Source organism: Lissotriton helveticus, chromosome 2_1 (assembly GCF_964261635.1).
Source record: "Lissotriton helveticus chromosome 2_1, aLisHel1.1, whole genome shotgun sequence".
In the NCBI taxonomy this organism is placed as follows: domain Eukaryota; kingdom Metazoa; phylum Chordata; class Amphibia; order Caudata; family Salamandridae; genus Lissotriton; species Lissotriton helveticus.
In genome coordinates this window covers 287,634,501-287,661,897 of record NC_136059.1, presented here as the reverse complement: position 1 = coordinate 287,661,897, position 27,397 = coordinate 287,634,501, and the positions used below count along the sequence as shown (strand labels likewise).

At 43.8% G+C, this 27,397-nt stretch overlaps 1 protein-coding gene and 1 non-coding gene across 27 annotated transcripts in view; one reads left to right on the top strand and one right to left on the bottom strand.

Annotated features, from left to right (window-relative positions):
* TCF4 (transcription factor 4) overlaps positions 1-27,397 on the top strand; it is a 990,735-nt gene that overhangs the window by 868,288 nt on the left and 95,050 nt on the right. For all 26 annotated transcript variants that reach the window (XM_078674839.1, XM_078674835.1, XM_078674838.1 and 23 more), the window contains 2 exons: positions 18,078-18,213; positions 25,645-25,712. In XM_078674839.1, the coding sequence (XP_078530965.1) occupies positions 18,078-18,213; positions 25,645-25,712 (204 nt within the window). The remainder of the gene's footprint in view (positions 1-18,077; positions 18,214-25,644; positions 25,713-27,397) is intronic.
* LOC144820571 (small nucleolar RNA SNORA71) lies at positions 16,735-16,864 on the bottom strand. The gene has a single exon (XR_013607855.1). It is a non-coding gene; the product is annotated as a small nucleolar RNA SNORA71 (small nucleolar RNA).

Below are 27,397 nucleotides of genomic sequence, written 5' to 3'. Positions count from 1 at the left end.
TTGAGAAATTTATCTTTTTGGTGGCAGGAGTTTTGGGGGCCGGTGTGTTTGTGGTTGGAGTATTTACTTTAGGTGTATTTAGTATAGTATTAGTCTGCGGAGGAATTGTAAGGACCTTGGGTGTGGATTTCTGTACAGGGGGAGCCTTTGGTGCTGTAGGGGCCTTTACTGTGGGTTGCTGTTTGGGCGGCGGGCAGGCTAAGGTTACAGGTTTCTTATGTGTTGACAATGTAGCCGAGGTGTTTGTCCCTGCTTTTGGCGGTCCCTGTAAAGGTATTGCCTTGGGGTAAGTAGCGATTTTAATCAATTGAGCCTCTATGTTAAGCAGTCTAGTCTCTATTGGGCGGATAAAGGAATCTAGGAGGGAAGCTATCTCCTTTATTAGCCTTGATGCTTCTCTTTCCTTGCCCGTTATTAGTGGGGGGGGGGATTCTAAGATGGTAATGTCTTGGAGGTTCTGTGGTGGATAATGGATCGTTATCACATTATTGATTGGGTCAGCAGTCTGATGGGATGGTACTGCCGGATTTATGGTATTGATCAGGTCTAGTTGATCGACCATTTTTGTATTTGAGATGTTATCTAGATTTTCCCTATCCTTCCTTTTCTTTATGGCTCCCTCCCTCCTCCCTCTAGCTTGCCTTACTTCTTCCGGGGTGTCGTCAGGGAAAATTTCAGGAGTTTTTTCTAGCTCATTTTCTGAGAATGTTACAGAAAGTTGAGAGGCAGAAAGATCTACATTATTTGGAAGACTAAGTCTGTTAGTGGCCGCTGTTGTTAGTGTTAGAGCAGACTGTGTGTCTGGGGTTCTTGCAGTTGCTAGTAGTCCCATTGAGGATCGCCTTGCGTTAGCGAGTTCGGTTGATACTCTACCCTCAATCAGACTTATACTTTGGTCAATGAATGTATTGGCTTTAGAAATAAAGTCATCCATTGGTCCTTATAGTTTTTCTCCTACTCCAATTTTTTTTTTGAGTTTTTTTGCTTACTTGATCTCGTGTTCATTTTCTGTAAATGGGATGTGCAAAGGTCTCTTGTTAATAATAGTAAGTCGTCGCTCACTTCAGGGAGATGGTAAATACCTGCAATTTAAAGTCCGCAGATGTAAAAACTTAGAGCAGGGGACCGGACTCTCACGTTCTCGAACGGCCTCAAACGGCCCGCTCTTTGCCCGGTCTTCGCCCCGAGCTCCGCCCCGCGCGCGTCCCGCGACGCGGGAGGATTGATGTCAGTGAAATACTTGTGGGCGGTGGGCGTGTCCGTGGGCGTGGCCGCCGGGGGAAGAGGAACCAGCTGAGCAGCGTGGAGATTGCTGGTCCTCGCAGTCCCCCGGCTCGCTGATGGTAATTGGCCAAGCCTCTACCCAAGGGACTCGAGCTGGGAGCGCTATGCTCGCCCTGCCGATTGCAGGGCTCGCTCACACCAGCGAGTCCTCGTTAAGGGGAGGCGGCACGCCGAAGGTCAGGTTCTAAGGTTGCACGGAGTTCTGATCCTTGCTGGAGACAACAAGCAGCACACTTCAAAGCAGCAGAGTGAGTGGCACCCGCGAAGCGGGTGTCACGAAAGGTTATGAGCCGGTGGGCGGTGGGCGTGTCCGTGGGCGTGGCCGCCGGGGGAAGAGGAACCAGCTGAGCAGCGTGGAGATTGCTGGTCCTCGCAGTCCCCCGGCTCGCTGATGGTAATTGGCCAAGCCTCTACCCAAGGGACTCGAGCTGGGAGCGCTATGCTCGCCCTGCCGATTGCAGGGCTCGCTCACACCAGCGAGTCCTCGTTAAGGGGAGGCGGCACGCCGAAGGTCAGGTTCTAAGGTTGCACGGAGTTCTGATCCTTGCTGGAGACAACAAGCAGCACACTTCAAAGCAGCAGAGTGAGTGGCACCCGCGAAGCGGGTGTCACGAAAGGTTATGAGCCGGTGGGCGTGTCCGTGGGCGTGGCCGCCGGGGGAAGAGGAACCAGCTGAGCAGCGTGGAGATTGCTGGTCCTCGCAGTCCCCCGGCTCGCTGATGGTAATTGGCCAAGCCTCTACCCAAGGGACTCGAGCTGGGAGCGCTATGCTCGCCCTGCCGATTGCAGGGCTCGCTCACACCAGCGAGTCCTCGTTAAGGGGAGGCGGCACGCCGAAGGTCAGGTTCTAAGGTTGCACGGAGTTCTGATCCTTGCTGGAGACAACAAGCAGCACACTTCAAAGCAGCAGAGTGAGTGGCACCCGCGAAGCGGGTGTCACGAAAGGTTATGAGCCGGTGGGCGGTGGGCGTGTCCGTGGGCGTGGCCGCCGGGGGAAGAGGAACCAGCTGAGCAGCGTGGAGATTGCTGGTCCTCGCAGTCCCCCGGCTCGCTGATGGTAATTGGCCAAGCCTCTACCCAAGGGACTCGAGCTCGGAGCGCTATGCTCGCCCTGCCGATTGCAGGGCTAGCTCACACCAGCGAGTCCTCGTTAAGGGGAGGCGGCACGCCGAAGGTCAGGTTCTAAGGTTGCACGGAGTTCTGATCCTTGCTGGAGACAACAAGCAGCACACTTCAAAGCAGCAGAGTGAGTGGCACCCGCGAAGCGGGTGTCACGAAAGGTTATGAGCCGGTGGGCGTGTCCGTGGGCGTGGCCGCCGGGGGAAGAGGAACCAGCTGAGCAGCGTGGAGATTGCTGGTCCTCGCAGTCCCCCGGCTCGCTGATGGTAATTGGCCAAGCCTCTACCCAAGGGACTCGAGCTGGGAGCGCTATGCTCGCCCTGCCGATTGCAGGGCTCGCTCACACCAGCGAGTCCTCGTTAAGGGGAGGCGGCACGCCGAAGGTCAGGTTCTAAGGTTGCACGGAGTTCTGATCCTTGCTGGAGACAACAAGCAGCACACTTCAAAGCAGCAGAGTGAGTGGCACCCGCGAAGCGGGTGTCACGAAAGGTTATGAGCCGGTGGGCGGTGGGCGTGTCTGTGGGCGTGGCCGCCGGGGGAAGAGGAACCAGCTGAGCAGCGTGGAGATTGCTGGTCCTCGCAGTCCCCCGGCCCGCTGATGGTAATTGGCCAAGCCTCTACCCAAGGGACTCGAGCTGGGAGCGCTATGCTCGCCCTGCCGATTGCAGGGCTCGCTCACACCAGCGAGTCCTCGTTAAGGGGAGGCGGCACACCGAAGGTCAGGTTCTAAGGTTGCACGGAGTTCTGATCCTTGCTGGAGACAACAAGCAGCACACTTCAAAGCAGCAGAGTGAGTGGCAATTAAAGAATACTATAACAGAGGTGTTCAATTTTAATCACCTTAAAAAACTTTGTCTAGCTGACGATTTGGTTGGGTTCTGAGAGTGAACAAGAGTTACTGTCAGATTAACAAACCAGAATTTTGAGACGTGCTGAACAGTGAGCTTGTGTTCTCCTATTATCTTATTATTTACTAGAGATTTCCCCAAAATGTGTATGACTTCAAACCCCCTTAGTTCAACTGAGATCCCTTAGCTCACCCTGAAATGTGTGGCACATATTGCACGTTTGTAGACTGTCCCTCAGGACGACATACCCAAATGAGAGAATACCGATGTGTGTGCAAATGTGCGAATCCTAAAATACTTTACTACTAATTACTGTAAAGTAAATGAACCAGATCAGTGACTATATCCACTCTTTTGAAATCCAAGTTGTTCAGGCTGCAGATAGGAAAATGGCAGCAAATAGCGGTTCAGTTCCCTGCTGCGGGTCACTCGCAACAAGGCAGTCCTAAGACTCCCAGAATGTAAAGTTTTCAGTATGAGTGCATCCTAGCTGCCCAAGCTGCTCTGTGTGGCTTCATAATACCCTTCAAAATATATTCATCTCACCAGCCAATTTCTAATTGTCTGAAATGCAGACAATATGAATGGTTGAAGCAATTTAATGTTTCAGATAGTCTTATTGGCTATCCTTAAAATATTGATTTGGGTTCTGTGAGTAGAATCTTCCGATAGGTTGCTGGTCAGCTAGACAGAGTAGCCAGGGCAGTCTGCACCTTTCTAGACAACTTTACGCCCATCTCACGTTGCTGCAATTAAGTAGTTTTCATGCAGTGAACATTTTATTGGCAAAGGACGAAAACGGTAATTTCCTCCACATGTACACTTAAGGGGATATTTTGACTACGCATAGCTGCTAATAATTAGCACATAAGTTAGTGTGTTCTAAGATAGAGAAGATTTTCCCCACTGATGTTTGTGTCTAGGCAATAAGTTGCATTCTGGATAAAACTCTTTTGGTGACCAACAAGTCATTAATGTAATCAAAATGAGCATATTAGCCTTTCTGTAGAATGTCTTCCTGGAGAGCTAGATGTAGGTGTTTCACTTGACAGAAGATGTTTATGGAAAAGGAAAAATATGGACTTCACTACTAAATAAATGTTTTCTCACTGCCTTTCCTGGAAAACATGGTTAGCTTGACCATCAAGAACGGTGTTATTAAGCTTAAGGGCAGATATCGAGGTGCATGTACAATGTCTACACTTGCAAATGAATCGCCTTTTTCTGCTTGACGGGAGGATAACAAATATCATGCCTCATCAGATTTGTTCTCCTTAAAATAAAATAAAAAAGAATACGTGTGTTGGTGTGATTAGCCCACTCTTCAAGAATGTATCTAGAACCTAAATCAGTACAGCTGCACCTCACTCTGTTCTGTGCTCCACCTTCATCTCGTGTCTTTCATTATCTTTAAGGTACAAATGTCACTTGGTGTGTGTATTGTTACACCTTCAGCGAAGTCCTCTGTAGAGATTTATAATGTTACTTTTTGTGTTTTAGTTACTGCCATAACGACAGTATCTGTTGTATAGGTTGTTTTGTTCATGCTCGTTATATTAAAGGATTTAATTGTGCTCAGTCATTCAGCCATCGGCATAACCGGTGGTTCGCTTGTTTTCATCTCACATGTTAATTCACACTAGCTTTTAAATGTTTTTAAAATTACTTTCACATTTTGGCTGTCCTTTTAATTCCTTAATGTTGGTGCAATTCTATGTTTAATCTGTTTTACAGAATCGTATTCAGATGGGCTATGTTTATTATATGCAACACTGAATAAATATTTAGGCGGAAAGATGCTCTTGCACAAAATTGTATTTCATTCCCCTTCTCTGAGGTTCATGGACGACTTAATAGCTGTATTCGATTCATCTTTCATAACCGTAAAGTTGCCAACGTTACTGGGTGTGCACTTCTTCCACCACCATAACAGAAATAATGAGTGGCCCAGTTATATCATGCCCACTGCAGGAATAAACGATGCATGTTAGCAACGTGGTCCTTTCAGCATGTGAACTATATTCGTTTCAAAGAATGCTAGTCTTTTGCTGCATTTGCAGATTTATATATGTATTACTAACTATTTTCTATTATTCAACCATACTGTTGGGGTTATTTCTGATTCCTAAGCATATGAACCTGTGAAAAAGTAAAATTAATATATCAGAGGTAGCCTTATGTCATAGAAATGGAATATAGCCTTCTGAATCCTATCTAATTAGTTTTTGCTGACAAATACTGTGAATATTTTCTCTTCTCAGGTTTTTACTTTGTTGTAGAATTCCTAGTCCAAGAAATTATATTTTTCTCCAGTATGTCATTCACAGTTAATTAATGCACTTACTGATAGACCTGCGAGGCAACATTTTCTTTAGATTTTTTTTACGGTTTGTGTTGTTTTCTAATATTACCACATATACTGCAAGGGTGTTCAGACACTTTTCGAGTGTAGTGTTTTTGTCACGTTTAGGTGTAGTGATAATCAACAACACTGAATAGATGTGTCATAATAATTCGATATGTGTTCTGCAATGGTGTGCTGTAACATTCCTTCACCATCAGCTTGATTGTCCAGATCCCCCTGGCTGAGCATAACACTGCCAATGCATAATACAGTAGAACCGGTGATACAGTTTGGTTTGTAGCGTGTGTGTGTGTGTAATAAAAGTACTCGTTAGTATTTTCTCATTCTTTGGCTACAGATGGTCTTTTTCTGATAGAAAGAAACGGACATGTAATATTCAGTGGAACACAATAGATGGTTTCTAGCTCCAAAATTCTTTGCACTGCTGTTTTTAATGACTAGAATGAAAGGTGCCAAATGTGTCGGGGCACTCCAAATTAACCTACTCTTGCTGAAAACCCCACATCGAGCATATCTGGCCTTGTCGAGCCTTTTAAAGCCACAATCTTCCCTTTTGATCTCTTGGAGGAATTTTTTCTACGTAAAAAAATGTCTCGACCAAAGTTAACAACTCGATTGGGCTGAATCTCCACATTCAGGTTTGTACCATGTGTTGATTGGCCACTGGAAGGCCAGAAGTATATGTACGGATTAGACTACTGCCCCCACATTTATTAAGTGTAATATACTCCCTTGTGGAAGGGATTTGGCTCACACACACCTTTTTCTACTGTGTGACTGGTAGGTGTTCGCCGGTGCTTTGGAAATAGAGTGAATGGCAGCTGCTGTTGCTTCACGCACATGACCATTCAGCAAGCATGAGTTGGACATCTGTAGCTAGCGCTTCCCTGACAAATGAATAGTGTCAAAGTTTAAGACGGCTTCCCTTGTACTGGCTCCAGAAGTGCAGAATTTTATATCTGAATATGGCTTGTCATGCTCTCCTGGGACGGCAGTGAAGTGGCCCATTTGAAAGGACAATTGTGATACCTCATCGGACCTTTCTTTTTCTCAAAGTAATCTTCTGAATTAATTATTATTAATGTGGAAAGAAATCTTGTGCCTTACTCTGCACAACTAATCTACCCATGAAGTGGCCTTTTGCTAGTGAATAATCTGAAACTTATAGCTGCAGATTCCTTCCCTTAGAATAATCCCCAAACATGAGACTAGATTTGGAAATTTTTCATGAGCAGTATCCGTGCATGCTGGTAGGTGGTGGTGTTCAGCACGGCATGGCATCGTTGGCATCCTGCCCACCAGAAGTGACATCTGCGGTGCCTATATAGGTGCCACCCAGGCACACTGACGTCAGTCATTTTCCTTCTGCGCCAGCCGCCGTAGATCACGGAGGAGCTACCCTTTATTCTCTTTTTGACTAAGCTTTATTTGATGTTTTGTCACAGTCTTTTTAAGGTCTTACATCCTCGTGTAGCAGGGAGGTCCTTAAAGCCCTGCGGTGCCTGTCACTAACAGATATCGAACCACGTTTGCCTGTGGTGCCTTGGTTTTTCTTTGTGCCTTGAGCAGGACCATGATCCGAAGGCCTTGAGGGAGTGATTCCCTCAAGCTCCTGGCAGCTCAACAGGTGGTGCTTGAGGTTTCAGTCGAGAGGAAGTTCCCAGGAGAGGACGTGGAGTCTAAGGTCATCATCCCACTTGAGGTCGTCGAGCCGTTCGGGTAATTCTCACGGCCACAAGAAGAAAAAGAAGTAGAGGTGGGCTTTAACTTGTCCATTGGCCGATGAGACGAGGGAGTGTCCCTTGAGGCCTGACTCCACGTTTGAGCCAACACCTGGGCGGACTCCTCACCACCCCGTATTTCCGGGAGACATAGGGTTTTGAAAGGTTTACAACACGTTTCCTCCCTCTTCTTTCGTTATGCCTCAGTAGGACTTCAATCTGGTCTTCACATTCCTGATATGTGCTTCCTTTGAGCCCTTACATAGCTTTCCTCTCAATCAATCAAGAAAGACACTTATAAAGCGCACTACTTACCCTTGAGGGTCTCAAGGCGCTGGGGGGTGGGGGGTGCTGCTACTGATCGAATAGCCAGGTCTTGAGGAGTCTTCTGAAGGCAAGCAGGTCATGGGTCTGCCGTAGGTTGGTGGGGAGGGTGTTCCAGGTCTTGGCGGCGAGGTGGGAGAAGGATCTGCCACCGGCGGTCGTTCTTCGGATGCGGGGGACTGTGGCGAGGCTGGCGGGCGGAGCTGAGCTGGCGGGTGGGGGTGTAGAAGCTGAGTCGTTTGTTGTGGAGAGCTTTGTGTGCGTGGATGAGGAGCTTGAAGGTTATCCTCTTGTTGGCGGGGAGCGAATGCATGTCTCTCAGGTGGGGTGTGATGTGGCTGCGGCGGGGGATATCGAGGATCAGACGTGCCGAGTCGTTCTGGATGCTTTGCAGTCGTCTCAGGAGCTTGGCAGACGTCCCTGCGTAGAGGGCGTTTCCGTACTCCAGCCTGCTGGTGACGAGGGCCTGGGTGACTGTTCTTCTAGTTTCGGTGGGGATCCACTTGGAGATCCTGCGGAGCATTCGGTGGGTGTTGAAGCAGGATGAGGAGACGAAGTTGACCTGTTTAGTCATGGAGAGGGTGAAGTCGAGGATGACCCCTAGGTTGCGTGAGTGGTCGGGGGCTGTCGGCCACCAGGAGTCATCCCAGGCTGAAGGGGTGGAGCCGAGGATGAGGGCCTTGTCCGAGTTCAGCTTCAGTCGGCTGTTCCTCATCCATTCGGTGACGGCCTTCATGCCTTTGTGGAGGTTGGTTTTGGCGGTGTGAGGGTCTTTGGTGAGGGAGAGGATAAGCGGGGTGTTGTTGGCGTAGGAGATGATGTTGAGGTCGTGCTGTCGGGCGACGTGGGCGAGGGGTGCCATGTAGATGTTGAACAGGGTCGGGCTGAGGGAGGAGCCCTGGGGTACGCCGGAGATGATCTCGGTGGCACTGGAGCGGAGGGGAGGGGGGGGGTAGAGGTTGACGCTCTTGAGTTCTGCCGGTGAGGAAGGATGTTGTCCAGTCCAGGGTCTTCTCTTGGATTCCGGAGTCGTGTAGGCGTGCTCGTAGTGTGCGGTGGTAGACCGTGTCAAATGCGGCTGACAGGTCCAGGAGGATGAGGGTCGCTGTTTCTCCGATGTCAAGCAGGGTCCTGATGTCATCGATGGCGGCAATGGGTGCGGTTTCGGTGCTGTGGTTGCTGCAGAACCCACTGGGACGGGTCCAGGATTCTGTTCTCCTCGAGGTAGCAGGTTAGTTGTCTGTTGATGATTTTCTCGGTGACCTTCGCCGGAAACAGGCTCCTTACCATCAAGACAGCCTTCCCGGTGGCAATAACATCTGCCGAGAGGGTCAGTAAGTCTCATGCCTTGTCATCCGAGCCTCCTTATCTTAATATCCATCCAGACAAACTGTTGCTACATATGAGAACTTTCTTTCTTTCGAAAGTGGTCACTACATTTCATGTAGGCCAAATCATCACTCTGCCTACTTTTTACACTCCGCCGCATTCCTCCAAGGAATAGGAGTGGCATCACCATCTAGATCTAAAAAGAGCCATGCCGTTCTAACTTGATAACACATGGGAGTTCTGTGTGGACAATCAACAGTTTGTGGGGTATTTCGGAGTAAAGAAAGGACAAGCTTTTCAGCAGAGGACAATCTCTTGATAGATCATTCACTGTATCAAGAAAATACCCCCCTGAGGGTTTGCATGCTCATTCCACCAGAACTAAAGTTGTCACAACTGCATTAGCTCACGGAGTTCTGGCCCTTGACATCTGCCAGGCAGCAACGTGGGCTTCCCTGCCCACGTCTAACAAACACTAGTGTCTGGACTTGCAGGTCTATAGGGCTGGGCACTCTGTCCGTTCGGTCCTGCAGGACTTCCTCATGTGAAATTGGTTCGCAGACCCACCTCCGGGGAGGTATTGCTTGGGTATCTAAGGTAAGGAATCTGTGGTTAGAATTCTCTTTCAGATGAATAGGTTACTTACCTTTGGTAACACCTTATCTGGTAGAGAAACTATCTAGCTGAAGATTCCAAACCAACTCTCCCATCCTACCGGCTCTGTGAACGGATTTCTAAGGACAGGGCTTTACTCTTTCAGGGCTCTAGTTTTCCATACCAGCGGTCAGTGTACACTTCTGGCATGGAAAGTCGAGTTATCGCTCCTTGTTGGCTCCTATATAGGCACTGCAGACAGACATCCCGTTCAGCGCATACAACACCAGCGATGCTGTGCGGAGCATAACAAAGTCACCTACCGGTGCGCAAAGGGGTACTGCTCATGAAAAATGTCCGGATTCAATTGGACGCCTGGATAGGAATCTGAGGCTAGATAGTCTCTACCAGATAAGGTGTTACCAAAGGTAGGTAACTTGTTCTTCAATAGATCATGGCTGGTTGTTACTCCAACCAGTGGCTGTAATGTAAACTGAGCAACATGTAAATGGCACTTATGACAGCCAGTGGCTGAAAAGGGTTTAGCTTTCATCTTACTGTCTGTGGGTTGATGATGTAAACTTGTGATCTGTGCACTCTGTCTCATAAAGTACAAGCAGGGCAACCTCTGCATACATTCAGCGGCTAGGTAATAGAATCTCCAGCTGTCAGGAACTTGCAGCAGCGTAAATCATGCAAATCCTACTCTTGTGTCCTTACAGAGTAGACGGGGCTGCTGCAATGTCTTCTTGACATTTAAGGGCAGGGTAGTGTAAGCCTCGACTGTTCTTGGATTGCCTTTACGAAACTGTTCTTAGCTCAGGTGCTTACAGAACACGTGCTCATCCATTTTATGAGATGCTGTTGTTTAATAACCATTCAAATAATACCATTTTTTAGGTCAAGCCTAGCGCAGCGCACATTTGCTGCTCTAGGAGATGACCTTTTGGAATCGGTCTGCACTTTTGTAACACTTGTGCATGTGGCAGCATCCACCGTGCCGGAGCGAGCAGCGGCTTGCAGGGGCCATCTGTTTCTAATTAGCGTGGCCGCACACACTTGTTTGTATTTGCCTGTTTCGTGGTCGCTTTCACTTTCCTGTTTCCTCTGGTAGCATTCACTTTCTTGCCTGTCTCGCGGTCACTTTCACTTTCCGGATCCCTTCACTCTTTTTGTATACAGGCAACACTTTAAACAAACAAAACAACATATGCAAGTTAAGAGTGCTTTAAATAGGCCGGTACCGGCATTTTGTTTTATTTTGCGAGGGAGAGTACCTACATTTTTCAAGAAGAACGTAATCGTTTTAATTGGAGAGTACCAGCACTTCTCAAAACAAGCAGGTACTCTGGTACAGTATGAGCAACAGCAAAAGGGTATTGAGTATACGGGAAGAATTGGCGCTCAGACAGTATTAGCGTACATATAAAATGAAAAAAACAGCAGTAACTGGTGCAAGCAGGGAGGGGAGACCCCAAAAACCCCTCAATTTAAATGTGAGATTTCACATCTATGAGTTAAGAAACAAAATCCCGCGCACACAGATTAAGTATCAACAAGTAGAGTGCTACTATATATAAGTTACAAAAACAAAAATCCAACGTCGATTCTTTGAAATTTTGATGTCGCTCCTTTTATTTAGATGGTCACACCAATGGAAAATGACAGCCAGCCGACACGTGTTTCGTTATAGGTCTATACAATCACGGACACTATAACTCTTCAGGCTCAATGGCTGTGTCTTTATCTTTTTAGGGCCCAAGTCCAGTGATAATTCCAACCCGGGAGGGTAACCTATTAGTTAGACGATGACGAAATATTGATTCCGTAAGTTTCAAATCACCATGTAAATAGAAGACGCCAATATTCAGCACATTTGTGCCATCCAAAAAAGTTCAATGATCCAAATCGTGGATTTCGAGAAATTAGTCCCAATACACCACATGGGTACGTGTGGTGTCCGAATTCTGGGTAGAATCACCCTCGTTGAAACTGGCGTCCCCGACCCGGAAGCCATTGAGCCCTGAAGAGTTATAGTGTCCGTGATTGTATAGACCTATAACGAAACACGTGTCGGCTGGCTGTCATTTTCCATTGGTGTGACCATCTAAATAAAAGGAGTGACGCATCAAAATTTCAAAGAATCGACGTTGGATTTTTGTTTTTGTAACTTATATATAGTAGCACTCTACTTGTTGATACTTAATCTGTGTGCGCGGGATTTTTTTTCTCTACTCTGGTACAGTAGTTCTATTTTTCCATTTCAAGCATTGCCTGCAGGCATGCACACCGATGTCTACTCGTACACGCGCTTTCCTTGAACACGCACACTTTTCCTCTAGCTGGCTGTTCTTGATACTGTAAACCGCTCCCACGTGCGCACAGTGCACTGGTGTGTATTTCTACAATCATTTGTGCAGACAACACATGCAAAGCCAAGTGCATTTCAAGTTGTGTGTTTCAAGGATATTTTGATTGTAACAACGGATGAATCCTTTACTTACATTTATTCCAGTGGAAAGAACACGAAAGCACAGATTCAACAACAGTGTAACAGTTTCATATATATCCACCTGGATTCATTCTGTAGCCCTCTGGTGTCTCTCTAATCACTTGCAACCCCCACCCCCACTCCTCCCCAAGTGATTTAATTAACCAATTGAGGTTTCAAACATTAAAGTCTGCATTTCTCACAGGTTATTATTCTTCATTTAAAATGTGTGTGTTATAAACAGAATAATGGCAGAATATACTCTTCTTTTTAGCTATGTCTGATCCCATCACCAAACTCACTCACCTATGCCCCATGGCACTCAGCATCACAGTTGCATTACCTTTTTTGATACACTTCAATTGTGCCCCAAATAACCAAGCTCGCGCTTCAGGCCTCCTTTATTTACAAGTATTCCTGAGCCATTTGCGCCTCCCTAGAAATGCAGCCACAGACCCCCCCAGGAGGCGCTTCCCACTGTTTGAAGACCTCAGACTTAAGATATGTTCATGTGGCATCTCAGAGGCTCTGAAGTAGGGCATTGCCACCATGAAGAAGCAACCGGACGAGGGCTTGAACAGCAGTTTTTTATTTTTTTCTGTCAGAAATGGTTTCACTGTCTTTAGAAAAAAACTGATACCAACCTGTCCAGCTTATGTTCTTCTCAGCTATCCTAGTAAGATCCAGTGATGAGAATTACTGAACTGTTCAGTTAAAAAAAGTATATATTTATAATTATTCTTAAAAGGTTATTACATTTCACTTGAGGGCAGCCTATTTTTTCCCTTTCACTAACGGTCCGTGTGTGTCTATCAGGGTGCAGTTGGCAAATCTCTCATATGTTTGTTGTGGCATTGCTCGAATCTGCACTCATTTTGTATAATTTTTCTTGAGGAAGGTCATATTGGTCATCTGAATGGAGATGCTGGTGAGATCATGTTTGGTGCTCAAATATTTCTCCTGTCTCTCCCAATCACCCCCATATTATTTGCTTTTTGAGATTGTAAAATAGAACACTTAGGCCTCTTAATTCACCCTCCGACAACTTTCACTGAAATGTGTGTTGTGCTCTTTTCAGATGATAGTCTTATTTTTAAATGTACCGTAGATCACTGGATCTTAACCCTATCAGTGCTGCCGTCGGCCGCTGAACGTTCAGAGCACTACCTGGCTGGTGCTGCGAACGTTCAACAGCCGACGCGGCCCCGCCCACTCTCTAGAACGCCCGCACTGCTAACGGGTTAATGCACCCCCTGATGGAAGTAATGTAGCTGTCGTAGTCATTGATTTATTAACTGAAAGTTATCTCCAGATCACTTAGATTGCCTCACAAACCTGTAGTTTATATACCCAACATGGCTCTACATTAGCCCCTTACTGTGGAATATTATACGAGCCCTAGTCAAGTTGATCACCTGATTGTGCCTCACAATTCAATTAATGATGCCACATGATGCAATGAGAGTACTGTGCCAGACGTTCCCTGTTTTACCTATATTAATTAATTGCAAACATTTTAGGGGCCAGATGTACATAGATTTTTCCAGGTTGCAGCCTGCCGGATTCACAGAATCTGGCAGCTTGCAACAGGAAAAAAGCTTTTTTCTATATACCAAACATTTTTTTGCGATTTGGTACCCTATTACCAAATTGCAAAATGGGTTAGTGATTCAGTATTAGAAGGGGGCATGTTTCCTTCCCTTCCTAATAGTGACTCACAGTGGTTCATTTTACCACCTACCGCAAGTAGATGAGAAGCCTTTCACAAACAGGAAGGGGTACCTAAGGGCCCCTTTTCCTTTTGTGAATAGTTGCGAAAACTTTCTTTTAAGAACTGGCAGTGGTTCCACGGACCACTGTCTACTTTTAAAAAATAAAAAGAAAACTTTTCATTTTTTTTTTTTTATAGGTATCCCATTTTCCTTTAAGGAAAACATGCTGCATTTAGAAAATGTTTTGCTTTATTTAAAAGCAGACACAGATATGGTGGTCTGCTGTCCCCAGCAGGTTATCATCCCTGTGATTTTTACTGTTCCCAGTGGGTCGCAATTTGCGACCTACCTCATGAATATTGATGAGGTAGGTCAATTGCGACCCACTGGGAGTCACAAGCAGTGTAAACACATGGTTGTACATAGGTGTTTGAAATTTCTTAATAGAGAATCGCAACAATTAACTATTGGAATATCGCAAACAGAAGTCTATGTACAACTGAACCTAGATCATGAGATATTATATCACCCTAAGTACTCTGTCAGTACAGTTATTTTCACTGCCTGGATCATATACGGAAATAGGACAACCCTTTTATTCCCCTAAGTTAAACATCATATGTCACCCATAGTGACATCAGAATTAGCTCCTAATCACATTCAGTAACTGGAAACAACCTTTTGCTATCTCCGATTTGGCTACAGTTTGAAAGGATAGCAAAAATGTCTTAATTACTTGGGCTGCTTTCAGTTGGGATGTGGGATCGTACAACCACATAACAATCTGCCCGACTCGAGCGTTAAAGGCTGCTAACAGTAAGTTAGGAGTATCTTTGATTCATTTATGTTGCTCAAATTAAATACCTTATGTATGGTAGGCGTTAGGTGTACCATGGTCAAGTATTATTTACTGTTTTTCACCACTACTAGAAAAGTGACTTACTTTAATAACCTTTATTCATGTGTTTTAACAAATTGGCTTGTATGTGAGGTAACTGTTCACTCACCTTTGCTTATAACCGAAAGAGCTATTTCATCTATTGCGTTCAGATTTTGTTAGAGCTACTGAAATTTATCAAGCAGAAACACAGTATATACCACACACTATGGTATTTGGCCAACCCTAATAAAATTTGGGGTTATTGAGATAGTTTTATTAGGAGCCGTATTGTAATATTTAACTTTTCTCTTTCTCCTTTCGATCTTTGAGTGGTAGGTTATAAGGCACATAAATTGAACGAACTTAAATGTATGTGTCCTAAATATGCCAAAACACATCTGACTCGGTGATAGGCAGACTTCAGCGCTAGCAGTAGCTAGATTTATCTCTGGTGCCAGATGATCAGACCATATCGCCATAGTGAAAATCACCCATAAACGGTTCCTCATCAAAGCAATAGCTTCAATTTTTCACAAACTTTACATGTGAAAGCCACTTAATACCTCCACACCTCAGGTGGCTCCCTTGTGGAGCACACAATCGCTTTTCCTAAAAACCCCGCCTCGGGATATAGACGTCCTTCCCACCCCTAAAAACCTTAATAGCGATCTCAAAGTTCTCCTTTTCAACAGATGCTTTCTGCTCTTACTGCAACTTAGTAATACATTAAGATTAAGCCCACAAAACTCTCATCTAAACTCAAAAGCACTCTCAGCCTTTTCTTTACGTAATCGAAATCTCCTACAGACTGGACAAGTGCAAAGTCTTCCCTGACTAAGCCCATAACTTTTCGACGAATCCTGTCTTTACTAGAGGGAAACTCTATATGTCCATACCAATAATGTCCCACCTATTGTTGCTAGGAACTCATTATGTAAACTGTTCGGTTATGAACGGTGTGCTGCATCCTGTAGATTCATTTCTGTATATGTAAATTGCTCTACTACCCGGGTGGGTCTAGTGCGTGCTGTAAAAACAAGCATTGGCATAGCCATTAGGTCTCGCCTTTGGATCCTTATAAGTGTTTAGCCATGCAACAGTTGTTGTTGCACCAAGGATCTTGTGCTGCATAACTAAATACTTATAAGGTCCCAAAAGCGAGACCTATTGGCTATGCCAATGCTTGTTAAACATAAGTACCAAATAAAAGGTGCCCTCGAAGCAGTGCCCATTCTATTGTGGTCAATTGATCCTGCCTCCAAAGTTGAGAAAAGTAGTACAACAGGAACGTTGATGTGAATAGGTCTACATTACGAAGTATGGCTTCAACAGCTCAGCAGTGACATACTAGACTGGTTTGGGGGTTAACTAGTATCACTTCCAGAGAAACAATACCGACTGTCAAGCCCAGTCTCTCTCCGAACAATATCTGGAACAGAAAAAGTCAAGCAGTTTAGTCAATACTTGGAAATAAATGTTATGTGCAGCGCTACCAGTAATATATACCGAAGTTGCGACCTGCCTAAACCCCAGTCATGACACACAAACCGTGTTTTAAAGCCACACATATGTATTAATTAGCAAACCAATACACCTGGGTGGAGCTAGACTGCTTCACCAAAGCCATGTAACTTTCTATGTGCGTTCAAATTCCAGTACCCCTCTTGTAAGAGTCCAGTGTAGCCACACCGGATATAATTGCACCCTAGACCTACACACGATGTCCATTCAAACAACACACTCCATGCAAGATCTAGTACACAGATGCCTAGCAGCGCGGCATGATCAAAGGTTCCTCACCCTGCAATTTTGTTGCGGAGCTTCTTGTTGAAGATTATGGTGATTTCCTCGCACACTCACTTGTTGGTGTGGTAGTCATTGCCCAGCCGGGTGTAGTACTACTCGATGATGACCCGGGCGGCCTTTTTCACGGTCTTAGTCCTCACGCATCCCTGGAAATAGGCATAAAAGTCATTGTACATAAAAAATGGGTTCAAACGTCAACGCAGCCCGTGGTGTAGTTAACAAATCTCAGACTTCAGAGATTAAGCAAAACAGTTCAAGTAGTGTCTGAAAATCACAGGGTTTGATAGGGATGTAAAACCCCTCAAACACGGGAAAAGCTTCCAAATATTTCTCTAACTGCAGTATCAATGACCAGGTCATTTATAGGACCATTATCCCTTTCGATGCAGGTTCGCAGGAGTGCGACGTGGCCTTGCCTCCTAATCCCAAATTGTGGGAGGGAGCACAACATTGTTATTTACATTAAATAGGCGTTTAGGCCCTCTATACAAAAGCAATTTACTCGCGACCTAGAAAGTCATACTCGTTTTCAGACGGGTCATGGCTCTAAATTCTCATGAAACTCTTCACAAAAGCGGCATTTTGAGAAACCAACTCACTACCCCGTGATTATTTTAGACACTACCCAATAAACTCCACAAGTGAGAACCGCAAAGATACAAAATGGCTATTTACAGTTTTGCTTCGAGCGCTGCATGGACATGCCAATTACAAAAGGAAGCTATACTAATTTTAACGTGCTGAAACCAACCCAAACTCATGGAAATTCAAGCAAAAGTATTGAGATATCGCCATTTGTGCAACCGAGCTACCCCGATACCCTTACTGGGGCAGTCACGTATTACGAACATTACTATGTCATCACTCACGTGTCGTATTGGGCAAAATAACCGTGCTTTAATTTTAAAGTATGCAAGCCAAGATCACGCTGTCTGGAAGTCAAAACATTCACAAAAGAGTTACTTTAATGTAAACACTAAAAAGTCGAGATTCCCAAATAAACCATATATCGCAGTACATAGCACTGAAGATGAGGGCAAGGAACATACGTCAACAAGCATTGGCCGCCAAATGAAATAAATTTTAAAAACCGCCAGTGGTGCGTACGCGCGACTTGCTATTACGCGCATGCGCTCTTATGCGCGTGATACTAAGCTGGTCGCCGGGAAAGTAGCACTTTTCAAAGCAGCTACTAAATATCTCGGCCAGACCAGTGCTTGCGCTGGTTGAGGCCGAGACCTAAAATGCTAGTAAATACAGATTGTTCTCTGGTAGTGTATTTCGATCTTGCAATTCTTATCTCCTCTTTAAACGTGGTCCTTTTAAACATAAATTTTCATGCGACACATCTTACTTATTTTGAGACATTTGTTGCAGAGTGTATTAAAAGCGATAACGCATCAGTTTTTTCCATTGAGTATTAAGTGTTGACATATTTTCAGTACACTAAATGTGTTAATCATTTGAATGTCATTTGTAAAATATAATCTGTACATAATCATAAAAATATATTGCATGGTATGTAAATGGGGTGTCAGAAGTAAAAAAACGAAGTCTTTGTACATTTTTATCTTTACAATTTTGGATTTTTTAAAATTCAACAGCAGAGCTACCCATCCCATTCGTCAACAGACATCAATTCCAGTCTTCCTCCAATGTCCACTTTTCACCGTACTGGCACAAACCATTACAACGCTTCTTCATGCACACCACCTGCCAATGGAACTGACAGTATATTGGGTAAGTCAGAGGTTAGGCCTTTATAACATAACTGATCCTATTTACAATAGGACAACAGAATATGAGTTCATATTATAAATTGTGTATTTTAACACATTTATATTTGCTACCAGTACCAAAGGTTAAAATATATATTTTTAATATCTAGGTAATTTTATATTTTTGTGGCACCTAATACTCTTTAAAATAATGTTTGTTATATTTTATTCAACAAGGATACAAGAGGTCCAAGATAACTACATTTTCTCTGCAGCATGAAGGACAAATACCATGACCTAATTTGAAGTAGGTTTGTTTGAGGCTGTATATAAGAACGCTGCAGAAGTGGGAAGCCTTTCCTATATTAAGCTTTAACCCAGAATGTATTTCTAAATTAGTAACACATTTACAAGGTTGTACCTCCATAATCCACGATCAAAATGTCATGTTGCATGCCTAGCTTCTAGTTCAGTCTTGTGCAGTAATGTCTGAAACTCTGATATCCGATAGTCGCTCTGCTCACCTAATCACCATTTTCTACGTGAGGCATTTATTGTCCTCATAAAATATTGCAGTGTTTTTATTTCATACTTTTCAATGCCCTAAATAAATCAGATATGTGTATATTCAAGATCTTATGTACCCTAGACATCTTAAATTAACTCTGTTTAGATAATTATCTATAGCCTTTAGCTTACTCCATCGTGAAATGCTTTCACTTTAACCTGCTCACAGTTTAATTTGTATGGCTATTTCAGTAAAAGATGATTACCATGATACTCAGATTAGCAACTAATAACATATTTCCGCACGCATTTGTGACTTCTAGCACTATCGCTAATGCACTCTATTACTTGGGTGGACTGGATTATTCTACAAGTCTGTTTTGGAGGACATTGTGACAAATGTAATAAATGACAACAAAAAAAACTCTCTTCTGAGGTCGCAGACATTTTGTTAACAAGTAGTTTCATTTAGAATTGTACACCAGTAACCTTTTTCAAATACTTGGTGTACACTCATCAGTACTAAAGTAAAGCAAAGAAGAAAGAACATCTTTCACGTACCCAAAGAACAAACACAATAAATTGAATTATTTGGAAATATGGAACGTCACATTTGGTTCAACTTTTGAACATATAAAAATGATCCAAGTACAACTAAAGGAAGTAACATTGGATGTGGACCCTGCACTAATGTGCAAGGTGAAATATTTGTCAATGGCCCCAGCTTAGAGAAAACTTCAGATCGGTCCATCTTTGTGTATGACCACTTACTTATACAGCTGTACATTAGTTATCTTTCTGATGGCTACTTCTAACTGCAGATTCCTCAACTTGCGAATTTCCCGAGCGACCAGATAGCATCAGAAACTTTTAAGCAGATGCTTCTGCACAGCAGTAGGTAGCACCATTAGACTTCGCAAGCACCTTCCCTTCTCCCTGTACTGTGGGTGGATTTCAACTAACGATTCATGTTAGATTTTGCCCACCATCACGTTTCTCAGTCTCTTACTAACGCTGCATGTTTAACCCCTTCCATGCTGGTGACGGAACCGTTCCGTCATCAGTCACGGCTGAGCTGTGCTGATGACGGAACGGTTCCGTCACGACCGCGCCCTGTTCTGGAATGTCCAGCACAGGGCGCGGCTTCGGCGCCGCGGTCAAGGTGTTAAGGAAGCGGAATACTTTCTGGTAAACTGACGTCAGCATGCAAAGGTAGCACATTTATATGGCTCTGCTCTGACCTTTCCAGAGTCAGGACACTGCTTCCATGGAGCCGATGGCACCCCAGTCAGTACGCTGGAGGAATTGCTACTAAAGTAACTGAATCCAGTTAGGTGCCTGGGGAAATGCAAAAGGTGAGGAATTTGCAGTTAGAGAACCCATCAGAAATATTGTTACTGAAGGTAAGTAACTTAACCTTATGTTGAAAGTCAGTTGGCACCTGGCTTTCATTATCACTTTCCCGGAAGGGACATCATCATTATAACATGATTATTTTACTTGTGAATTAAAGCTGCTTTTTCAAGGTAACATTTTTAAAATAAGAATTCATCCTTTTGACTTATTATTTACCTTCAAAAGCATGAACTGATTTTCCACGCAGCCCTGTTTAAAAACTACAGTAGTGAGTTGTAAATTGCTTATCTGATATTAACCTCATTAAGGACAAACATAGATCCAGAGGTGGATAGAGGGAGACAATGCCCCTTAGAAAGACACTATTAATAAAAACCAGCCTTCATCCACTGTCCGTTGCCTTGAACGTGTCCTTAATGTGGGTAATACCAAGCTTAGCAAATTTCAACTCATTACAGTGCCTTGTTTCTATGTATAGGTCACATTCTTCCCCACAAAATGCACTCATTAGTTTACGATTACTGGGATCTTCCTCCAGAGGAAGGGCATCACACATTATTTTTTAATCTTTTCAGGGCAATCAGGCACAGATTCCCTATGACCCTATCTCTCATCTGAAGCACTGAACTTGCAAACGCTCCCAAGATCCTCTTCAGTCTTCTTCATTGGTCCAGCTAACCATTAAAGGCCAGTGGGATGTTAACAGTACAAGATACATAGTAACACCATTCGATGAGGTGTACAAGCCAGCTCAGCAGTTTACCCAAACATACTAAGATTCCAGGCTCTGCAAAGATGAATGGCCGATGGCTGGACTCATGATAGATATGTCCTTTGTGTCAAGAGCATAGCAACACTGAAGCTTCATGCTCTGTCACCTTTGATACCCCTCCTTACCCACGTTTGGAACTAGGCCGTGTTATTTGTTCAGGGTTGGGTAGAGAAGAAGATTTTGATGTGGCGTCTAAAAAGAGCCATTCTGCCAAGTATTCGGCAACTCTGCAGCAACCCTTTGTGTTCTCTCCCTCATCACAGGGTTCCCTTGTTCTCCAGACAGAATGTCCCATTCAGCTGTCAGTGAAATAGTGAAAAAAACATGAACCCAATAACATTGGAATCATCTTGCCTTCCAGTCTGCGGTGTCCTGATAAAAGACCGTTTTAAAACATATTCGTATACTAGGAAACAAGAAGTTGTAAATCTAGTTTTGCGGTCTTTTTGGTTCTTGGGGAAAATACAGTTGATATACCTCTGTATTTCACTAAACGGACCCTTTAATGTTTGTGCAAATCTTAAGGAAACAGAGAGTTGTAAATCTGGTTTTGAGATCTTTTGGTTGTTGGGGAAAATTACAGTTGACATACCTCAATGTCTCATTGAATGGACCCCTTAATGTTTGTGCAAAGCGTACGTTTTCTCTATACCAAAGCTCATCTCAAGCAACACAAATATATATTTTTTAATGCTGATTGTAGAAGTCCCTTATAAAGGTCTTATTCACAGCGCCACATCAACTATTATAAGATTATTTGCAATTTATCAATTTGTGTGTGTCATATGTTCAGTTTTGCTTATCTGGATTCACTCTATTCTGCTCGATTTTCCTTTAACATTTTGGCGCTGTGTCACTTATCGCTTTATAAGTCTGCAGGGATATTTTTGAGTACATTCTAGTTTCTTGACAGTGTATTTAGTGGTGTACCAGAAAACCCCAACACACACTATTTACCAATGGTATTGTGGTTGACTCTGATGTTGAAAAATAAGTCTCCTTACATAAAAAGGAGTGACAGTGACAGCCACCCCCACAAATTAGCTCTGGTTTACACGTACCAAGTTAGTTAAATCTGTACTAGTTTGAGTGGGCCAGAACGTATGAGCAGTTGGACATAAGGGACCAGATGTACAAATGCTTTTTGCAGTAGCAAATCCTGCCATTCGTAAAATCACAGAATATGCAACCAGAAAAGGTCTGTTATTTATGTACTAAAACCCAGTAAGAAAAGCAGTGGTAGGTATCAAAGACTTGGGACTGCAGTTGTTGCAGAGCACTGATAAGTTACTGCCACTTCTAAAGAGATGACATTTTGCAAAGTGATGGTTGTTTCCTTGGGATACCCTCCCCTTTGTGAATTGTGTCTGCAGACTTTAGGGGATACTTTTAAATTACCTTTAAGGAACACAGGCTTCTTCAAAAAAAGAACAAGCATTTACAAATCAACGGTCTCGCCTTTGCAAAAGTTAAAGCTATTGGCATTGTAAATGACACATTTTTTATTTATGTGTTGGTTTTGAAAACAGGTAAATAAATGGCATTGTCATTTACAATGCCAATAGCTTAATCTCTCGCAAATGCGAGACCTATTGCATTTGCACCCCCCCCACACACACACACACAGAGCCACACACACACACATAGATGTGGTGTTTGTGGTGGTGGTGGTGGTGGATGTTTTGGTGGAGGTGGATGTGGAGGTGTGGTGGTGGTGGATGTGGAGGTTGTGGTGGTGGAGGTGGATGTGGTGGATGTGGCGGTGGCGGTGGTGGCGGTGGATGTGGTGGATGTGGTGGTGGTGGTGGTGGTGGTGGTGGATGTGGTGGTGATGGTGGATGTGGTGGTCATGGTGGATGTGGTGGTGGATTTGGTGGATGTGGTGGTGGTGGATGTAGTGATGTGGTGGTGGTGGTGGATGTGGTTGTGGTGGTGGTGGATGTGGTGGTGGATCGGGTGAATGTGGTGGTGGTGGATCTGGTGAATGTGGTGGTGGTGGATCTGGTGAATGTGGTGGTGGTGGTGGATGTGGATGTGGTGGTGGTGGTCTTTTAATTACTTAAAGTCCCGCCATACCCTGACAACAATGTGTGTGTCGAGTGGGAAGTCCGTTGAAAGTTTACTTCCCAGACCATTAACAATAACAGAGCCTGCCGCCCTCATTGAAATAGTCACGTGCTGGTGGCGGTAACAAAGCCACCTGTCCGTAAACACTGAAAGCCCCTGGTTTTAAACCCAACCCATATTTAACCTCCCAGACACCTACAGCCATCAAACGTGCAATATTTACAGCATCCTATTTTTCCATGATCTCAAGTGAGGGTTTGCCACAGAAAAGATTGTTTGTTTTCCCTATATGAGCAGTGCGCTAAGATGGGCAAACGAGAAATACAAACGTTTGACCCAAGGGGCCATTAGGAACAGCTGGTTGTTGAAAATTAACTTCGCTCTGCAAAAAAAACACGAGACTTCTACTTTTCACAGCCGTGAGAGCAGGGTGGAGCTCGCCGCCGATCTTGGGGTAAAACCAATGGAGCTGACAAGACCAGGCAGTGAGTGCTCAGCACTTTGAGCCGAGCTAGCCGCACACTGCTCTTTGGGTGAAAGCACGGAGGATGACAAGAGCGGGTGCCTATAAAATGAAGACCTCCATCAAGCAGAGACTGTGCTAACGAAAATGTATTCTTACTCGTGCCAGCCTGACAGACTGAAGGCTCTGAAGCAGGGATGGGGCGGGGATCCTCCAGGGGCCAGGACTCTCGCAGATCACCCCCACCGTGCCACGTGCAGAGCGTGGACACCTAACTCCCTGGTTAAGTCGGTCCGTGTAAGCAACCGAGAGGAGGAGTGAGTCGTGGCTGCCTTCAGCCAGCGTTGCTCTGCTGTTACTTCCTGAGCTCAGGTTTCCCGCAGCCTGCCTGCCTGCTGCAGGAGCTCTCACAGGACACAACCTGCAAAAACTTGTTTAGAGCGGCACTGAAGAAGGGGCGCGTATGACTGGAGGTGCATTTTACTGAGCGGTTTACTCTGTCTTCCTTCCCCCTCCAAGATGCGGATGAAGATCAGGGCAGAACTGGACAAAGATCAAGGGTTTTTACAAGGCGATAAATCAAGTATCCTGCTGCGTGGTGTTTTGAGCTACACAAGGCCTGTTTTTCGGAGGAGATTGAATCCTTCCTCTTTGTTTTCAAACTATGGTGTTTAGCCAAGTTTCGGTAAAAGTAGATGTTTAAGATCCGGCGGTTCCTACAATGATTGAGTGAAAAGTGTTTAAGCTGGACTACAAACTCGGATTAATAACACTAGTGCTACATATTAATCAACATAGGCTGTGTTAATTCGCAGTTTCAGAGGCATTACTAGTACACTAAGTTCACTTTTAAAACAAACTAACTTCACTTTTAAAACTAACAACTATATACCCAGTGTACGCATATCAACTATTGGCGATTTCATTTCAAATTCACAGTAAACAAGCCTTTAAGTACTTTGCACGTGATGTTTGCACACAGCCTTTTGTCTGTAAGCCCTGTCTTTTTCAGATTGACTTCCCTGACTTACTGCTGGCGTAAAAGGTTTCTTATCTTCTTTATGGGGCCATCTGGACCCATAAAGAAGATAAGAAACCTTTTACGCCAGCAGTATGTCGGTGAAGTCAATCTGAAAAAGACGGGGCTTAAAGAGAAAGAAGAACGTCACTAGGACCTCTTCTCCAATGGCTGGCCACCGTTTAGGAGGCCAGCCAGTGGAGAAGAGGGGCGGGGCTTAACCTCGCTAGTGATGTTCTCTCTATCTCATTAAGTCTCCCCAGCGAGACTGCGCAAGCGCAGCCATCGCAGGCTGAGACCTAAAAACGAAACTATCTTCTTCGTGAATGTTGGGCATTCAAACACAGGAATGGTTGTCTGGTGTAGTTAATCACAGGAGAGCTCAAATAAGGACCTGCCAAATTAAGATTAATTAGGCGGGTCATTCTCCGAAGCCCGCCCGCATCTTGAAATTTTGCTATTCTTTCTGTTGATACATCGGTCGCATCATATAATTGGAGACGGGTGGCAAACATTTGGTACTCAATTTGAGACTTGTATCTTAACACATTGTTCTCAAAGTGCTCTGTTTGTAAATCTCATGGGATAATTCTGTTCAGTATGTAAAGTGTGTGTGAATAAAGGGAACTTTGAAAAGTTGTTCCCTTCTACACCGGTTTACCTAATTTGATGTCAACTTCATTGTCACAAGACAACAATGTGTGCAGTATTGTTAGCCTACCAGTAATGGGGTAAATGATTAGCATAGCATTTTTTAGTTCAATGAATAAAACTTACTTAAACATGTAATATTGCAGTACAGTATTGCTACTAGCCTCTCTGCCAGACCGCCATATCAAAGCGACACACTTTCAGTTTCCTCTTTGCTGCCTGTCTTATAATGCTACTGTATCCTGTAAATATGAAGGGTGCCAGTAAGAAATATTTTTGAAAAATAAAGCTGTTGCTTCCCCCCTAGAGTGACGCTGATTGCTTTTGCTGTGATCAGCTTCTCATCCTCCGCTGTGATTTGCATTTATTTGAGAAAGTCAAATCTCAACTTGTACTATTGAAGTACAATCAGTTTAAATATAAGAACAATAGCAAAATATTTATCTGTAGAACTGCGACTTAAATATGTTTGACATCTACATTAGCAAAGAAAGTAATGATAACTGTCTATTCATGTAATGTAATTAGCATTAAAATAAAATTATATTTTGAGTAAGTGGGCAAGGAATGGAAAATGATCGAGTGTCTCAAACCTTACTTTAAAATTCTTATTTTGCAGCAAACCGAGGAAGCGGGACAACAGGCAGCTCGCAGACGGGTGATGCACTGGGAAAGGCACTTGCATCTGTAAGGATACATTTACTTTAAAAATATATTTTTTCTCACTTTGGTTATGTAATTTTTGTCGTGTTCTCAAAATACATTTTGGATTATGAATTTCCTACCAGTAGGTGCAGGCTGGTGGTGGGGATTTTCCTATGGTTTGGTGTTCATTTTTGTGGACAAGAGTTGCAAGTATAGCCTTTTGGAAAGTAGGAATCTTAAAATAGCAAAAGTTGACGTGTGGTTTCTTGTTACCCGTATTGTTTTAACTTGAAACAAGTAGTGAGAGGGGACTGGTGGTAGACGGGACCAACATAGATGTATTGGATCGGTTGTGCTAAAGGTCAGACTTTAGTTTAAAGAACTCCCTAAAAACCACTTTTTCTCTGGGTTTTCGTTTGGGCTTACAATACAGATGTTCAACCAGAGAGCATTTTTCCTTTTGCCTTTGAGTTCATTGACAATTTCGACCTCTTGAAAGATTCTTGCCATAGTATTTCCCACCTCGGATTAACATAGATACAAGCAGAGATCAGCTGTAAATCAGATAGGCATACCTCTATAGAATTTGAAGATAGTTTTGGTTGTATATCACCTTTTCAAAGATTCCTTTTGTATTATTTTCCACCTCTGATTACCATATATAAAAGCTGAGGCTTAGGCTGATTTATATAATTTTTAAATCCTATAGATCTAACTCCGTAAAGGTAAATAGAGACATTAGACCAGTTCGTGTTTTTAAAGACTTGAAGAAGCAGTCATTATCATGTTTATTGCCACAGATTTACCCATCACTAAGGTGGCATTCTTTACAAATAAACGTTATAAATGAAAACATTTTTAAAAATTAATTCAGTTGAAGTAGTTTTCATGCATTCTACTAACATATACAAAATTGATGTTTACAAATTTCTGTCTAAAACCCTATATACATGTTTGATATAAAATGTTAGACAAAAAAAATTCCTGAATCTTTTGTTTTTCTATATTCTGGTTATTTTTTCCCCTGTTGTGTGCTGTCATATTCGTAATTTCTAAATTGGTTAAAAAACCAACTCTTCATACTAGCAATCCTGCCAACTATTGTCCCATCTCAAGACTTCCTTTGCCAGCTACAATTGTGGAAAAAATAATTAATGCAGAGCTATCCAATTTTATTCTTGACAATCAGCTTTTAGACCCAAGTCGGTTTGGGTTTAGAGCGAATCACAGTACAGAGACTGCACTGATAAAAACCACCAAAGAGATAATAATGGCACTGGATGGCGGTGGTATTGGCAGCTCTTATTTTATTGGACCTATCCGCAGCATTCGACACTGTGGGCCATGGTCTATTGGTCCACCGTCTGAACGCCGTAGGTGTTAAACGTAAAGCTCTTACTTGATAAACATCCTTCCTATCTTCATTGAGCCCAAAGCATTTTTTATATCTAGGTCTCAGAACTTGCCCTTTTAATTAAAAGTTTCAATTAAAATCTAACATCTTATGCTGTAGACAATGATATCCACTACTCTCTAAGATTGCACGACTGCATGACTGCCCTGAGCAGCTGGATGAGCAGACACTGCCTAAAACTGAACTCGAGTAAAACAGAGGTTATTCTGTTTGGCAATCTCTCTCCAGCATGGTCTCCGGCCTGGTGGCCTGGGCTCACCTCCCCCTCTAGTGACTAAAGCTAACAAGCATTTACAATGCAATAGGTCTCGCA